The sequence below is a fragment of the Numida meleagris genome, chromosome 3 (genome assembly GCF_002078875.1).
Source record: "Numida meleagris isolate 19003 breed g44 Domestic line chromosome 3, NumMel1.0, whole genome shotgun sequence".
NCBI lineage: Eukaryota > Metazoa > Chordata > Aves > Galliformes > Numididae > Numida > Numida meleagris.
Window position 1 is genome coordinate 63,073,487 of NC_034411.1, and position 13,241 is coordinate 63,086,727.

Consider the following 13,241-nt stretch of genomic DNA (forward strand, 5'->3'; position numbering starts at 1 on the left):
GACTGCTGAACAGACATCTCCACGTAGTGCTGCCCGCAGCCATCAGCACATCTTGTTCTCCCAGCCCCATCCAGGTTCATTCTACTAGATGTCAGGCCTTGTTCTATTTTCTCTATTTGCGTACAAACACTTGGCTTCCTCCTTTCCAATTTCTCTTTCCTCCAATCCCTGATTTAAGGGATGGAACATCTCCTCTATGAGGACAGACTGAGAAAGCTGGGGTTATTCAGCCTGGAGAAAAGAAGGCTCTGGGGAGACCTGATAGAGGCCTTTCAGTATTTAAAGGGGGTGTACAAAAAAGAAGAGGAGAGCATCTTTAGCAAGGTCTGTTGTGTTAGGTCAAGGGGAAATAGTTTTAAAGTAATAGAGGGGAAATTTAGATTGAATATAAGAAAAACAATAAGGGTAGTGATGCACTAGAACAGGTTCCCCAGAGATGTGGTAGATGCCCCCTAGAGACATTCAAGGTCAGGCTGGAGGGAGCTCTGAGCAACCTGATCTAGCTGTGCACGTCCCTGTTCATTGAAGGGGAGTTAGAGCAGATGACCTTTAAAGGTCCCTTCCAACTCAAACAAATCCATAATTCTGTAATTTCCCATGTCTTTTTTTCCCACCTTCTCACAGCCTCCTTCCTTTATCAGTCCACTGATAAGGCACTAGCCTAATCAAAACTTAACTACAGATCTGGCTTTTAGTTGTTTTGTTTGTTTGTTTTTTAAGACCCAACTTGCGTTGGACATTCTAATTCTCTGCCATATCCATGGGCTGAATGTCAGGAGTCAGTGAGGAGCCAGCTCTGGCTTAGCAGAAGCAGTCAGAGCAGCAGTAAAGACACAGAGGTAAGACCTCCCCGTGGCAGTTCAAGGGACTGTGACTTAAGATCAAGCTCATTCCTCACCATGATCTCCTTACCTTGCCCTGTTCCGTGATAGGTTGGCAGGGTGAATCTTCCCATCTGGTAACTCACCAACCCTCCTAATAAATTCTGAGTGCTTGCTTGGGTGTGGGCAATCAGGAAATGAAGCTGTTTACTTCCCCCCACTTGAGCTTTCTACAGTCTCCTGTGAAACCAAATCAATACGTGTATGTGCACACATTGTTCGTGTAAAGCCATATATTCACAGTGCAAGCACCACGCACAACAGTGGAAGGGTGCCACTCTCACGAAGGACTGCAGGCTCAACTCCATCTTGTGACTCCTTCCCAGTCAGCAGAGCTCTGCAAGCAGCACAATGCACAACATAGCAAGCTTCTCCTGGGACCAACTTCTTACCAAATGACTGGGAAGAGGCAGGGCAGGAGCTCAAGAGTGTGCATATGGGAGAGGAGCAGGGAGTGTGGCACACTGACAGCACCAGCTGGTGCTGGCTGGTGTGCCAGGCTGGGCTTCCTTGCAGGCCCTAACTTTGTCCTCTGCCAGGACATTGCTCTGCAGCACTGGCTGCCTGTGAGAAGCACCCCTTCACCTCCCAGGCCATGTGCATGTGTCACTTTGTTTCCTAGCCAAAGTTTGCCTGTAAAGTGTCAGTGATGCACAATGGGAACTGCAGCTCAGCTGCTTCTGAGTGCTCTGGAGCACTTACTCTGTATTTTATAGCACTGTACAGTATTTTACAAGCATTAACTAATCAACAGCTCTTCCAGGTAGTTAAGTTTAAGTATCCTCATTTTACAGATGCTGAACCAGACCTAGAGAGGTTAAGAGATTTGCCCAAGGCAAAAAAATAAGCAATTGGTGCCCAATCCTGGATGGTAAATCAGTAGCTGCTGCATGTAGCTTCTCACTGAATCTCTCAGAAGGCAGGATTTCCCCTCAAGACCTGATGCAACTTTTCCTGAAAGCAGAAAAGGCAAAAGCCCACCTCTCCCTGCCCATTCATGCAAACAGCTGACTGAGCTGCTTTTTGCTACCAGCTCCCCACTACTTTTTGGTCAAATATAGTCAACATGATGCAAATCATTACGCTCTACCTTCAGTCCCAAATCCCACAGTGTCAGCAGGCACAGGGCATCTCCCTAGCTTTCTAATTACAAAGCCATCATACTTTCAACTGCATCATACTTATGTGGGAAACAGAGGGGAAAAAAACCCAACACGTACATAAGACTGGTACTCTGGAAACAACCAAATAAGAAAATAAACAATATTCTTTCCCTTCTTGCCTTGCATGAGTTATTCATTTGGGCCAGTCTCTGCAAAACTGCATGCTATTGCTTCTCAGACAACCATTACTGTTCCCGAAAGACAAATGCACACATGGCTGCTCCTCAAAGGAGAACATGCAAATATAGGATATTTGGCAGGCAACTTAGTTGTAAGTTAAATTTGTATCTTCGTTCCCTCTCTCACTTTGGACCTGCTATGCAGAAAGGCAGCCAAAAGGCATCTCAAAGATTAGGTCTGGTCTCAAAGCCCAGATCTTTCAAGCACGAGTTCCTGAATAGTCCCACTGAGCAGAGTATAGTCATGACTTCGCTAGAGCTTGATGCATAGTATTTTGCTAAAACAGAGCCCACAAACGTGAATAATAAGTCATTAAAGGATGAAGAAAAAAGACAAATTTGAAACTGTCAGACAGTGTGTATACTTCAGAATACATAGTTGCTAAATACTCACAAGTGTAACAGTATTCTGGATGTAGAAAGATCATTCATAAATGTGAAAAGAAATTGGTATTGATTCTGTGGGCACGTCTCAATACATCTATAGGTTGTAAAAGTATGGGAATAAATCTAATATATTAATCCAGCCAAGTAATAATAAGTTCTATTAACATGGTAATAGTTACCAAATCGATAAGAATGAACACTTTCAGACATCAAATTTAACAGAAACTGTTCCATGAGTTAGAATTTATTCATTTGTATCAGAATGTTAAATGGGTTAACTTTTCTAACTCATCTTAAGAGATCTCACTTGCTTTCCCACACAGACAGACAGCCCCTTTTCCAAGAAAATTATTAGGGAATTGCTTAATGACTTTAACATAGGCAATCCCTTTAGAGCAGAAGAAATTCTGAATCACAGAGATTTTTCTTGGTTAATGGAAATGCAACATAACTCTTCCAATTCTATCAACCTTCCTATGACCACACTCATCTTGACCGGTCTGCTCAATAATTTGAGTGCATTCTACCACTCATCAGTTGTTCTGGTAAGCTGTCACCTTTTTGTTTAAATGATGGAAAACCTGAATTTTCCTTTTCAATACCAGAGAGCAGGACATTCATACACGTTCTACAACTATCACACCACCCTGACTTTCTGCCTCTAGATCCCTAAATGTCTACTGACACTTGCATTCCACTGTATCTCTTCAAAGATATGGCAAGCTGGACCCAAATAACACTTGAAGCATACTGTCAAAACGAAATAAAAGAAAAATGCTGTTGAATGTTAAATGGAAGCAAAGCAGCTTTCGTAGAAGAACCTCAAAAGGAGGCAACAGAACAAGGTCTCAGGGGCTACACATAGATTTTGTCCACTATTGGAAGAACTGAACTTGACTTCTGCAAATGGAAATTTCCAGAAAAACACCTGTTTTTCTACAAAGCATCCCCAGCAGTATGTGTCAGGTATTCCAAATGTGACTGGAAGTTTCCTGCGTAGCTCAGGTAGATCAAGCAGGAAACAGATGCACTCCAGTCTGACCTCTTCTATTTGCCATTACCAAGGTGGTAATTCAAAGAGACTGAAACTTCTTGCAGAAGGATAAGCTAACAAGCAGCCAACCTGAAAGCACAGAACAGAGGTCCACCTGTGAGCATTACATCCCACGACATGACAAGGCTGCATAGATAAAGGCTGCCTTGTGGGTGCTAGATTTCCCTATCAAGTTAGATGAAGATTGGCAGCTTTTTCTGCCTGACAGTGCTTAGTCCTCATTCCTAGCTTGATGAAAATTGTATCTACAATATTAAAGTTTTATTTCCTTGAAGTATCAAATCCCATCGCCGTTAAGATATTTTCCAGCTCCATGCTCAGCTCTTCACAGCCTACTTGCTATTTGCCATCCTTGCTCACTTTCAGTCTACCCAGGACAGTCCCTACAGACCTGAATACACTAGCAGTGGGGAGTTAAAAAGTATAATCAAAAGCATATCGTGTCTGTAGCAGAGATAGAAAATGAGAAGCAACACTTGTCTGTTTCATTATGATTCTCAGCTTCTAGTAGAAGCTAGAGAAGAAGAGATTTCAGGATTTAATGGCCCAAATCAGGCTACAGAAGCCACCGTAAACACAGAGATATTTAAACTCCTCAAAATATCTGGGGTTAGAATAATCACAGCATAATTGATTTAATTTTATTGGGTATTTTCCATTCTCCAGCACTTATCATCATGACGCTAGGGGCAGCAGAGAGCCACTGCATCCTAAGGCAGCCGCAGTGGCATCCAGGAGGGTAACCTAGGTGGATCCAAATCTGGGTAAAGAAAAGAGAGCACAGAGTGGCATACAGCTTACTCCCTACCCCTTCTGAAGCATTAGGCTAGTCCACGACTAACCTCACACCTCCTGTCTGTGATTCACAACTCTGAAGCTACTCTTAAAGTGAGACTGCTACGCCCTTTTATCAAATAAAGGCAGAGATGTCTGCCCCGCTTTCACCTTGTAGCCACAAACTCCTCCAGCCCACAAACTCTCTTTCTGACTGAAAGTATTTGAGCTGGCAGCTCCGAGCCCAGTAGTACATAAAGGATTAGAATTTTAGTTGTTAGGCAGGAGAGAGACAGCAGTGGAGCAGCAGAGCTCACTACTGAAACCCATCCCCTGAAATGAGCTGAATGAAGAGGCACCCAAGCAGGGAGCACAACCCAGGTATCTGCCCTCACCACTGGCAGCTGCACACCAAACATGTGCAAGATGAGACAAAGTAATGAGAATGAACGTGGCACAAAGACAGCACCATTTTAAAATCCATGCAGCCTCATAAAATATTGTAAAGCAGGCTTCTGGACACACAGCAACATTTTCTTTGACAAATGAGGGCCAGATAGGGCCAAGTAAACTAATGACCATCACTATAAATGCTTCAGATTTTGGTTTTGTTCCTTCATCAGCTAATACTGACTTACAGGTTGCAATTAACATTAGGGCTCTGGAGGTAATAGTTATAGTCTTGCTACTGGACAAAAAAATTACCTCATTTATCTGTATTAAAGATGCAGCAATCCATTTCAAGCATAGAGTGCTTTGGTAAATGAACACCTCAAAGCCTGAAATGCCTAGGGAGATGAGTTGGGGGAAAAGAGCCTCTACTGGTTCCAAACTTTAAAACTTTTCCCATTTTGTGTTAGGAAAAGACCCTTCATCTAAAGAGAACTTCACCATTCAGGTGTCCACAGCAGCCCTCAGGGATGAGGCAAAGCAGAGTTAAACCTGGTATCCTGCATAAGTGTTCCCATCACCAGATTACCATGAAGCCTTGCTTGCTCTTTGTTAAAATAATATAATATATATTATATTATATTTGTTAAAATAATATAATATATTATTATATTATATATATAATATATAATATATATAATAATATATATAATATAATAAATAATCTAGTCTGGACAGAAGAAACTTTTGTGCACATGCAGCCTTGAGAAAATTTCATCCTTCTTTCCCAGGTTTTGAGTAATTTACACTGCATAAAAATTATAGCTAGAGAGAGGACTCTCCATCCAGATCTTAGGCTCCTGTGCATCACCATGCACTGATTCAGCTCAGACCTATCCAAAGATGGAACATGGCCTCTTGCATCTCTACGGGCAGAAAGGCAGACTAAGGAACCAGCAGACCCCCACACTAACAAGAAATTGAACTTAAAGGCTGAGATGACTACCTCTGCCACAAACAGAAGGTTGGCTTAGCAAGTGCCACTATATTTTACAGTGGAATCGTGTCATTTGAGAATGGGTCTTTATGTTGAGCTCTCGCAACATCCTCCTAGTGTTGGAAATCTTTTGATGCATCTGAGAATAAATTATGGGAAGAGAATATGTATTGAAACAATGCTTTCTTAAAGCATGAGAGAAACTAAGTCAGAGAAAGCTGAAAGACAAGCATAAAACCAGCATATTTTCAGAAAAAAAAAGTCCTGTAGGGACAGATAACAGACATAAATAAGCAGAGACAGGTAGATTAGGTGGTTCACAACATGAATTTCACAACCACCACCACTTACACACTTTACAGTCATAGCAATTTATGAGTCCCTCTTCTTGCAAGAAGTGATTCCAGCTGAGTTCAAGCTCAGCTCCCAAGCCTTTAAGCATGGGTTTTCTCATGGTTGTATTTGAGGGCATGATTTTTTGCAATTTTTTAAACCTCAAGCTTCTTCAGCAAGTTCATTTGCCTCTGCTTTCTTGGTAATTAGCCGTAATCAGTATTCAAGTGCTGATTTGTAAGGCTATCTGCTGACTTAAAGGAAAGGAACACCTCAGTAATAGCCCCAGTGTTTCCCTCTGCCTGCAGAAACAGTAGCGATAAGGACAGAGGCTCCAGCCTTCCCAAAGGAGAGGGAGCCACAAAGAACCCTTCTGATCACTGCTGGCATCTGGCCTTCCCCTCATTAGCACATTAAAGCTGCTCTGTCCATCCCATAAGAGCCACTCTGTCCATTCCTCCAGCTCTCTCTATGGAGCCATTTACAGCACTGCTCTTTTGAAACCCCTCTGGTTCAAGAGGCAGTAACCCCTTCCCAAAGCCCGCAGCACAGCCAGCGTCAAAAATTCCCACTCATCAACAGGCACCCAGTAAGCACAGGCCTTCCAAACGCCAGAGGTAGACAGATGAAACTCATGTATTGCACCTTGCCAAACTGCCCCTCCTAAGTCTCTTCCCAACCATCATGTGTGCTACTGATTTCAGTTGTAAGAGTGCTTGCTGCATTCAGTCCCCACGCTTCAAACAATTCTTGTTTCAGGACTGGACTGACAAGGCTCATATCTCGATAGGCACAAATTCCCAGGAACAAAAGAAAAGCAAAGGGAACAGAGCTGGGGGACATTAACTGTGGAACCATGCTCAGACACTTGGACATGCACTTGGACAGACTTCCAGCACCTGCTACAGCAGCAATATGAAAGCTTTATCTTGTCTTCACTCCTAAATCAAAGCATCTTGAAAGTGTGTTGTAGCATGCCAGTAAGTTTGCATTTGCTGAAATTCATTGTCTGGGGAAGGGGAAAAGCATCATTTCCTCTGATTTCACTGGTATTTCCCTTATGCACCCAAATTATAGGGAACATAGCTAACCCACAGAGGCCTCTTGCTTTCAAAGTGGTTATTATAAATGAACTAATGAGAAAAGGAAACACTGGACAACATTTTACTGGTTCTGCTCTTACAGGATGCTTTCCGAGGGCAGATATGACCTCCCATCCCCCACCAAAAGAATAAAAATAACAGGTACAAGAAAGACAACCTAGCTGCTTTACCTGTGCTCTGAATTCATTTTTTTGGACTTACTTCAAAATGGTATAAATATTTTTACCTAAAAAGGAGAGCTACAGCTGTCTGAAATGGGCTCAGGTTTTCTTCTACAGCTACTGTTATTCTGTGTGGACTCTGAGAGATATTCATACTTTTTAAGAACAAAATTTAAGAACAAAATTCCCCAAGGAAGCCAGCCCTTTTTGGATTGAAGAAGAAAGTGAAGCAACTGAAGGTTATGAATACTCACTCCTTCTAAATTCCAGAAATTATATATTTGATCTTTGACTTGCTTTTCATTAAGGAGAAAATGCCATAAATTATTTGGTTTGTTTGCCACTGATCAGCCAACTGAAAGATGGGGCTGCTTTAGGGCAATGAAATATGTTGTCTCAATTTCATTTTTTTTAGTACACAAACTCTATCAGGTTTACTATGTGAATATGCATTATTAGAAGAAAAAAATCACTGGCTTACAGCTTTTACAACTTACAGAGTAATTTAAATGGCTCTCATCCCTGAAGAGTTAGTAGCCTTACAAACAGTTCAAGTTGAAAGTCAGTCAGCTACTGGGCCAGATCCTTCCTCAGCTCCATTACAAAGGATGAATTGGTCCTGCAACATACTAACAAGGTAAAAGTTTTACTGGGACTGTACATAAACACCTGGGCTTTCTGATGAGAAGAATCAGTTTGTACCTAAACTGCTTTTATTGATCACATTTTCTTCATTTTGATAATAAAATAAATCACTACCTAGCTTAATGAATTATACTTATTAGCAGCACTATTTTTTTCTTCCTTCTTCTAAGAAAGGTAGTGGTAATTAGACCAACACTGGTTTTATAAGTAGAGAGACTCACACTGCTCCAAAGAAAGCCTTCACCATTCCTGAGAGCAGAGAATATATCCACAAAGTCACTGGAAAGGTGACACGGGTCTGAGATTGTGCTCCTGCTATTATCTGATGGCAAACTGATCGTGTCCCTAGTATTCTGATATGATTTGAGAAAACTTCTGAAAACCGCAAAGCACCATTTACAAATAGCAAGAACAAGCATGAAAAGATATCCTTGAAACAATGAGACAAGCCACAGTTAAACTTTACAGCAACTATTTCTCATGAATGTACTAAAAGGCAGAAGCAGGCAAGCCCAGAATTCTACTCGCTTGGTAGAAAAAGTAATGCAGTAATGGGGACACAGACATCATTCTCACTTCATTGGTGTGGCTGGTGGTTTGAGTGGTGGTTGGTTTTTGGTGGTTTGTTTCTTTTTTTTTTTTTTTTTTTTTAATATCCTAGAAATATCCTATTTACTTAAGTTAAATAACTTTGACATAGTATCTAAAAACATTCATTCATTTTTCTTGCAAGAACTTTCTTTTCATTCCTTGTCCTTGTGTGCAGGACTGCAGGGGTAATGTTCATCTATAAGCATCTACCTCACTTTTGACTCATTTAGATAAATAATTTGCAAGAATCCCCCCAAGAGACCGTTTAGCTACCTGTTCCTCTACGATTCAGCAATTTTTCCCTTTTTTCTTGCTTCCTGTTGGAGGTGGGAGGCAACATGGCACAGATGAGTCAGCACTCATTAGGTGGCCTTCCACAAGCAGATGGGTTGGTGCAGTCCAGTTCTGGCTTCCCATAGGCAGTGGGGAAGCAAGCAAGGATGCAGCCAGAATAATTTCTTCCCTCTCCTACAACATATCAGGACAGAGTCAGTCAAGGACAGCTGCTGAGCAAATACCACAAGAAAGGTATAGGGCAGTGGAGATTCACAGACCACAGGTGTGAGTCATAGGTCCAGGGATGTATTTTCAGTATGTAACCACCACAGTTCCCCTTAATGAAATGGCATTTTAGCCATCCTCTCAGGCTTCAAGGGCAACACCGTGTTCAGAACATAGCAGGTCCTTCTCGCCATTACCATCAGCTCAGAACTGACATCCAAACTATTCCAGTAAATCTCACCTAGCATCTCCAACTCTCCTTGGTTCTGACCCTTCAGTTTTGTTTCACTTTGGTCTTCAGTTTTGGCCAGCATTTGCTCTGATTGCTGAATTGCACTTCTGAAGTTGACTAATGGTGCCCTCCATGAATTACTTCCTTCTCAGGCACTCCTAAGGGGTTCTTCCAGGGTTTCTCTGTTACCTTGGGACCACTGAGCGAACAGGGAGCAGAGGCTGGAAGGTGAAGCTAAGTAAGTTTCCATAGCTTGAAAATAAATTTTAAGAGAAGCCTTGGAAGGCAAGGCAATTCCTGAAGGAATCACCCGGAGCCCCGGTGACTAAACTACTGCTACACAGTAGGAGAAAAACTGTTCTCAGTTTCTGTTGGTGCCTGCCCCATTCTCCTGCTGTTTCCTCTCTGACCAGAACAATTGCTAATAGGTTTCTGGCGACCCCAGCTGTCCTCAGCCTGTTAGGTTGTCTGCTGGTCTTAGGAACATCCCCGTTAGCAGCAAACAGGAGCACATGAATTCAACTGAAGGAATCCACAAACAGTTCTCAAGCAAATGGTGCTCACAAAGTACAGGCAGCATGAAAAAAGTGCTACCAGTAGAAAAACACTAACTGCAGAATCCAAAACTTGGTCTGTGCTGGGCTTCTACCTAGAATCAGAATTGTTTGGGTAGGAAGGGACCTTAATGCCCACCCAGTCCCAACCCCCTTCCATGGGCAGGGCTGCCACCCACCAGCTCAGGCTGCCCAGGGCCCCATCCAACCTGGCCTTCAGAGCCTCCAGGGATGGGGCACCCACTGGGCAGCCTGTGCCAGGGCCTCACCGCACTCCAAGTAAAGAATTTCTTCCTAACATCAAGACTAAGTACTCCCTCTTCCAGTTAAAAACAGTTATCCATCCTGCTATCACTACAAGCCCTAATAACCCTCTTTGTATGTGCAATACAATATTTCTTCCTTTCCCCTTACATGTTTGCATGCTATTGTGTTCATAGAAGATGAAAACACAAAACAGTGTGTCAAGTTTAATTTCACTGTACCAACAGAAATACCGCAGAAAAGTCATGACATTACACAGTGCAGAATCCTTAGTTTCTTAGTTTCCCTCTCTTGAAGGAACCCTCACTCAGGCAAAAATTTCCATTTGTACAGGTTTTGGGATAGGCTAAGGATTCTCTTAAACAAAGAAAAGGCTGTCTTAGTATTCCACAAGACCAAGTTTTCTACCATGCATTAGGAAAAAATTGTTTCATTTCAGAGGAGGGGAAAAGCACATGACTGCCAAGAAGTGATGGGGCTGCTGCCCACAGGGTGCTCCTTGGGGCAGTGGGAGGTCTGGGCCGTCAATCTGTCAGAACAAACTTCAGCCACCAGAGCCAATTTCTATCCTTTTCTCCCTTCAAAAAATCTAGGTGTCATCTTTTCAATCACATATATATGCCAACAAACACTGATCTGACTCATGATATACGGCTGAGAGTAATATCTAACACATGTGAGCACAGGAACTCCCTGAACTCCTTGTGTCAACCCAACACTCCCAGCCACGCAGCGGGATGGCTCCACGAGACCACCACCATTGCTGTACCAGGTCGCTCTCCACACCCTCACCCACCTCCTGCTGCCCTGAGAGCTTCCTGTCCCAGCACCATGTCCCAAGGCAAGCAGGTGCCTCGGGGCAGCCCTGCGGAAGGACTGCAGGGTTCTGCCAGCGCACAGCTCTCGTGGGGCGGCACAGCCACGGGGCTGAGGAACAGAGCGGGTTGTACCGCACTGGGAGGTGCAAGTGTGTGCATATGAGAAAATGGGTAAGTTTGCCCGAGTTCTTACTTGTTTCAGCTATTTTTCAACGCTCGATTAACAAAGGGCAAATATTTCCTCCCTCACCGATGCTTCTGAGGTCCTCCAAGAAAGGTAACAGGTAATTACCTGCATATTATTGCACTGATCTGCGAGCAGTCAGACAAACGGCTCCAGGTATTTGTAACAAAGACAGTAACACTGATCAAATCCTAACGTTTAAAGCCTGAAAGAGTCAAGGAGCTCCATCTCCAAACCCAGTACATCCAGGCAGAAGAGCTGAGGTTTTCCTGAGTAGCTCACCCGTACCCAAAACTAAAGGGGTCACAAAGACATCGCACAGTGAGCGTACCCCTCTGTGCATTACGGCAAGGAGGGCTCGCCAGGCAGCAGCGATGGCTCCGGGCGGCCCTTCAGACAGGAGCTCGAGGGCTCCTCCTGGAGAAGCGCAACCGGTTGGATTCCGGATGGACACTGCTTGGGAGTAAAAACTCGCACCTGACCAAACGCGGTGCAGAAGGAACGATACGCAAAGACGAGAGCGCCCAGAGCAGCGCTGCGACGACGGTTCCAGCATTCCGCCGTGCGGCGAAGCCCTCTACCCCCCGCATTCTGCGGTTTCGGTACCTTTGTGTTTGCGATGCCGAACAGCAGGCACCGGCCGCCCGGCCCCCGCAGTCCGCACACGCTTTCCCCGGCTCCGGGCAAACGCCGTGCACCGGCGGCAGCAGCCCTGCACTGCCTCCGCCCGCAGCTCCCTCGGGCACGGCTGCGCTGCCCCGGGACGCGCCGCGCCCGGCCCCGGCCCTCGCCTCACCTGTTCAGCACTTTCCTGATCCGCTGGCGCACGCCGTTGGAGGGCGCGGAGATGCCGCTCCTGGCGCCACCGCCCTCGGCCGGCAGGTTCTCGATGGTGGCCACGACATGGTTGGGCTGCGGCGGGAGGTGCGGCGGCGGCGGCGGCTGCGGCGGCGGCGGGTGCCGGGGGTGGCGGTGGCGCTCCGGGGAGAGCATCGCGGCGGGGCTGCGCCTTAGCGGCGAGAGGAGCGCATCCCGGCCGGAGCGGCGGGCGCTGCTGCCGCGGCTTCCGGGCAGCGCCGGACCCTCGCCCGCTCCTCCCTCACCGAGCTGCCATGCGGCGATGGGCGGGCTGCCGCCGCCGGCGAGTGCCGCTCACGCCGTACGGAGCGGCGGCAGTTTGGCGACCCTCCTTCCGCTGCCGCCGCCCACACCCCCTCCGCGCAACCGCTCCCTCCCGGCCGCCGTGCCGGCCCGACCCCTTTGTTCCCGCCCGCCGCCGCCCCGCGCGCCCCGGCGCTCCTGTGCAGACCCGCGGCCGCGTGCGGCGGCCCCCGCCCCCGGGAGCGCTGCCGCAGCCTGGCCGCAAGAGGGCGCCGCAGCACTCGGCTCGCGGCTCCCACGCCGCCCCCGGGGCGCTCCCGGCCGCCGGCCCGAGCCGGGATGGGGCGCGCGGGCTTCGGGCGGGCCCCGGGTGGACTCGGGCGCTGCTCCTCTGCCACCTCTTCTCGTCAGTTTCCTTTTGCCTACAGCTAGGCAACACGGCGTTGTATTCATTTGCTGGTGCGATGCTGAATTTATGGGAATTACCGCATGCTTCCCCCTCAAAACACAATATGGCACGTCTCGTCTCCTGTCAATTAGAAAAGTGTAGATGAAACATGCTTCTGGAAAGTCCTCCTGCTCTCACACAGCCGCTGGGCTCAGAGCTGGCATCCAGGAGGTATTATCAGCTCCGGAAAGTTCAGCTTTTTTTCACCTTTCTTCTCAGAACTAGAGCGCTTCATGTGACCGAGACCTCCGTGTGGGTCTTAGTATAAGGAGTATCTCTGAAAATAAATAGGTTTTAATCCCTCTATTCTAAAATATTTCATGTAAAACACCTAATTAGACTCTCAGAGGAGTTTGCATGTATACGTACTTGCTAAGTCAATCATGTCTCTGAAATATATCACCTTTTAATTTCATAATTTCACAAATTTTGATTCCTGTAATTTAAATGCATTTGAAATTTCATCCTTTCCGTCCTATTG

At 45.8% G+C, this 13,241-nt stretch overlaps 1 protein-coding gene across 2 annotated transcripts in view; it reads right to left on the minus strand.

The window, feature by feature from the left end:
- The window catches only part of SLC35F1 (solute carrier family 35 member F1), a 259,103-nt gene extending 246,652 nt beyond the window's left edge, over positions 1-12,451 (minus strand). For both annotated transcript variants that reach the window (XM_021391050.1, XM_021391049.1), the window contains exon 1: positions 12,008-12,451. In XM_021391050.1, coding sequence (XP_021246725.1) covers positions 12,008-12,204 — 197 coding nt within the window. In that variant the 5' untranslated portion in view covers positions 12,205-12,451. The remainder of the gene's footprint in view (positions 1-12,007) is intronic.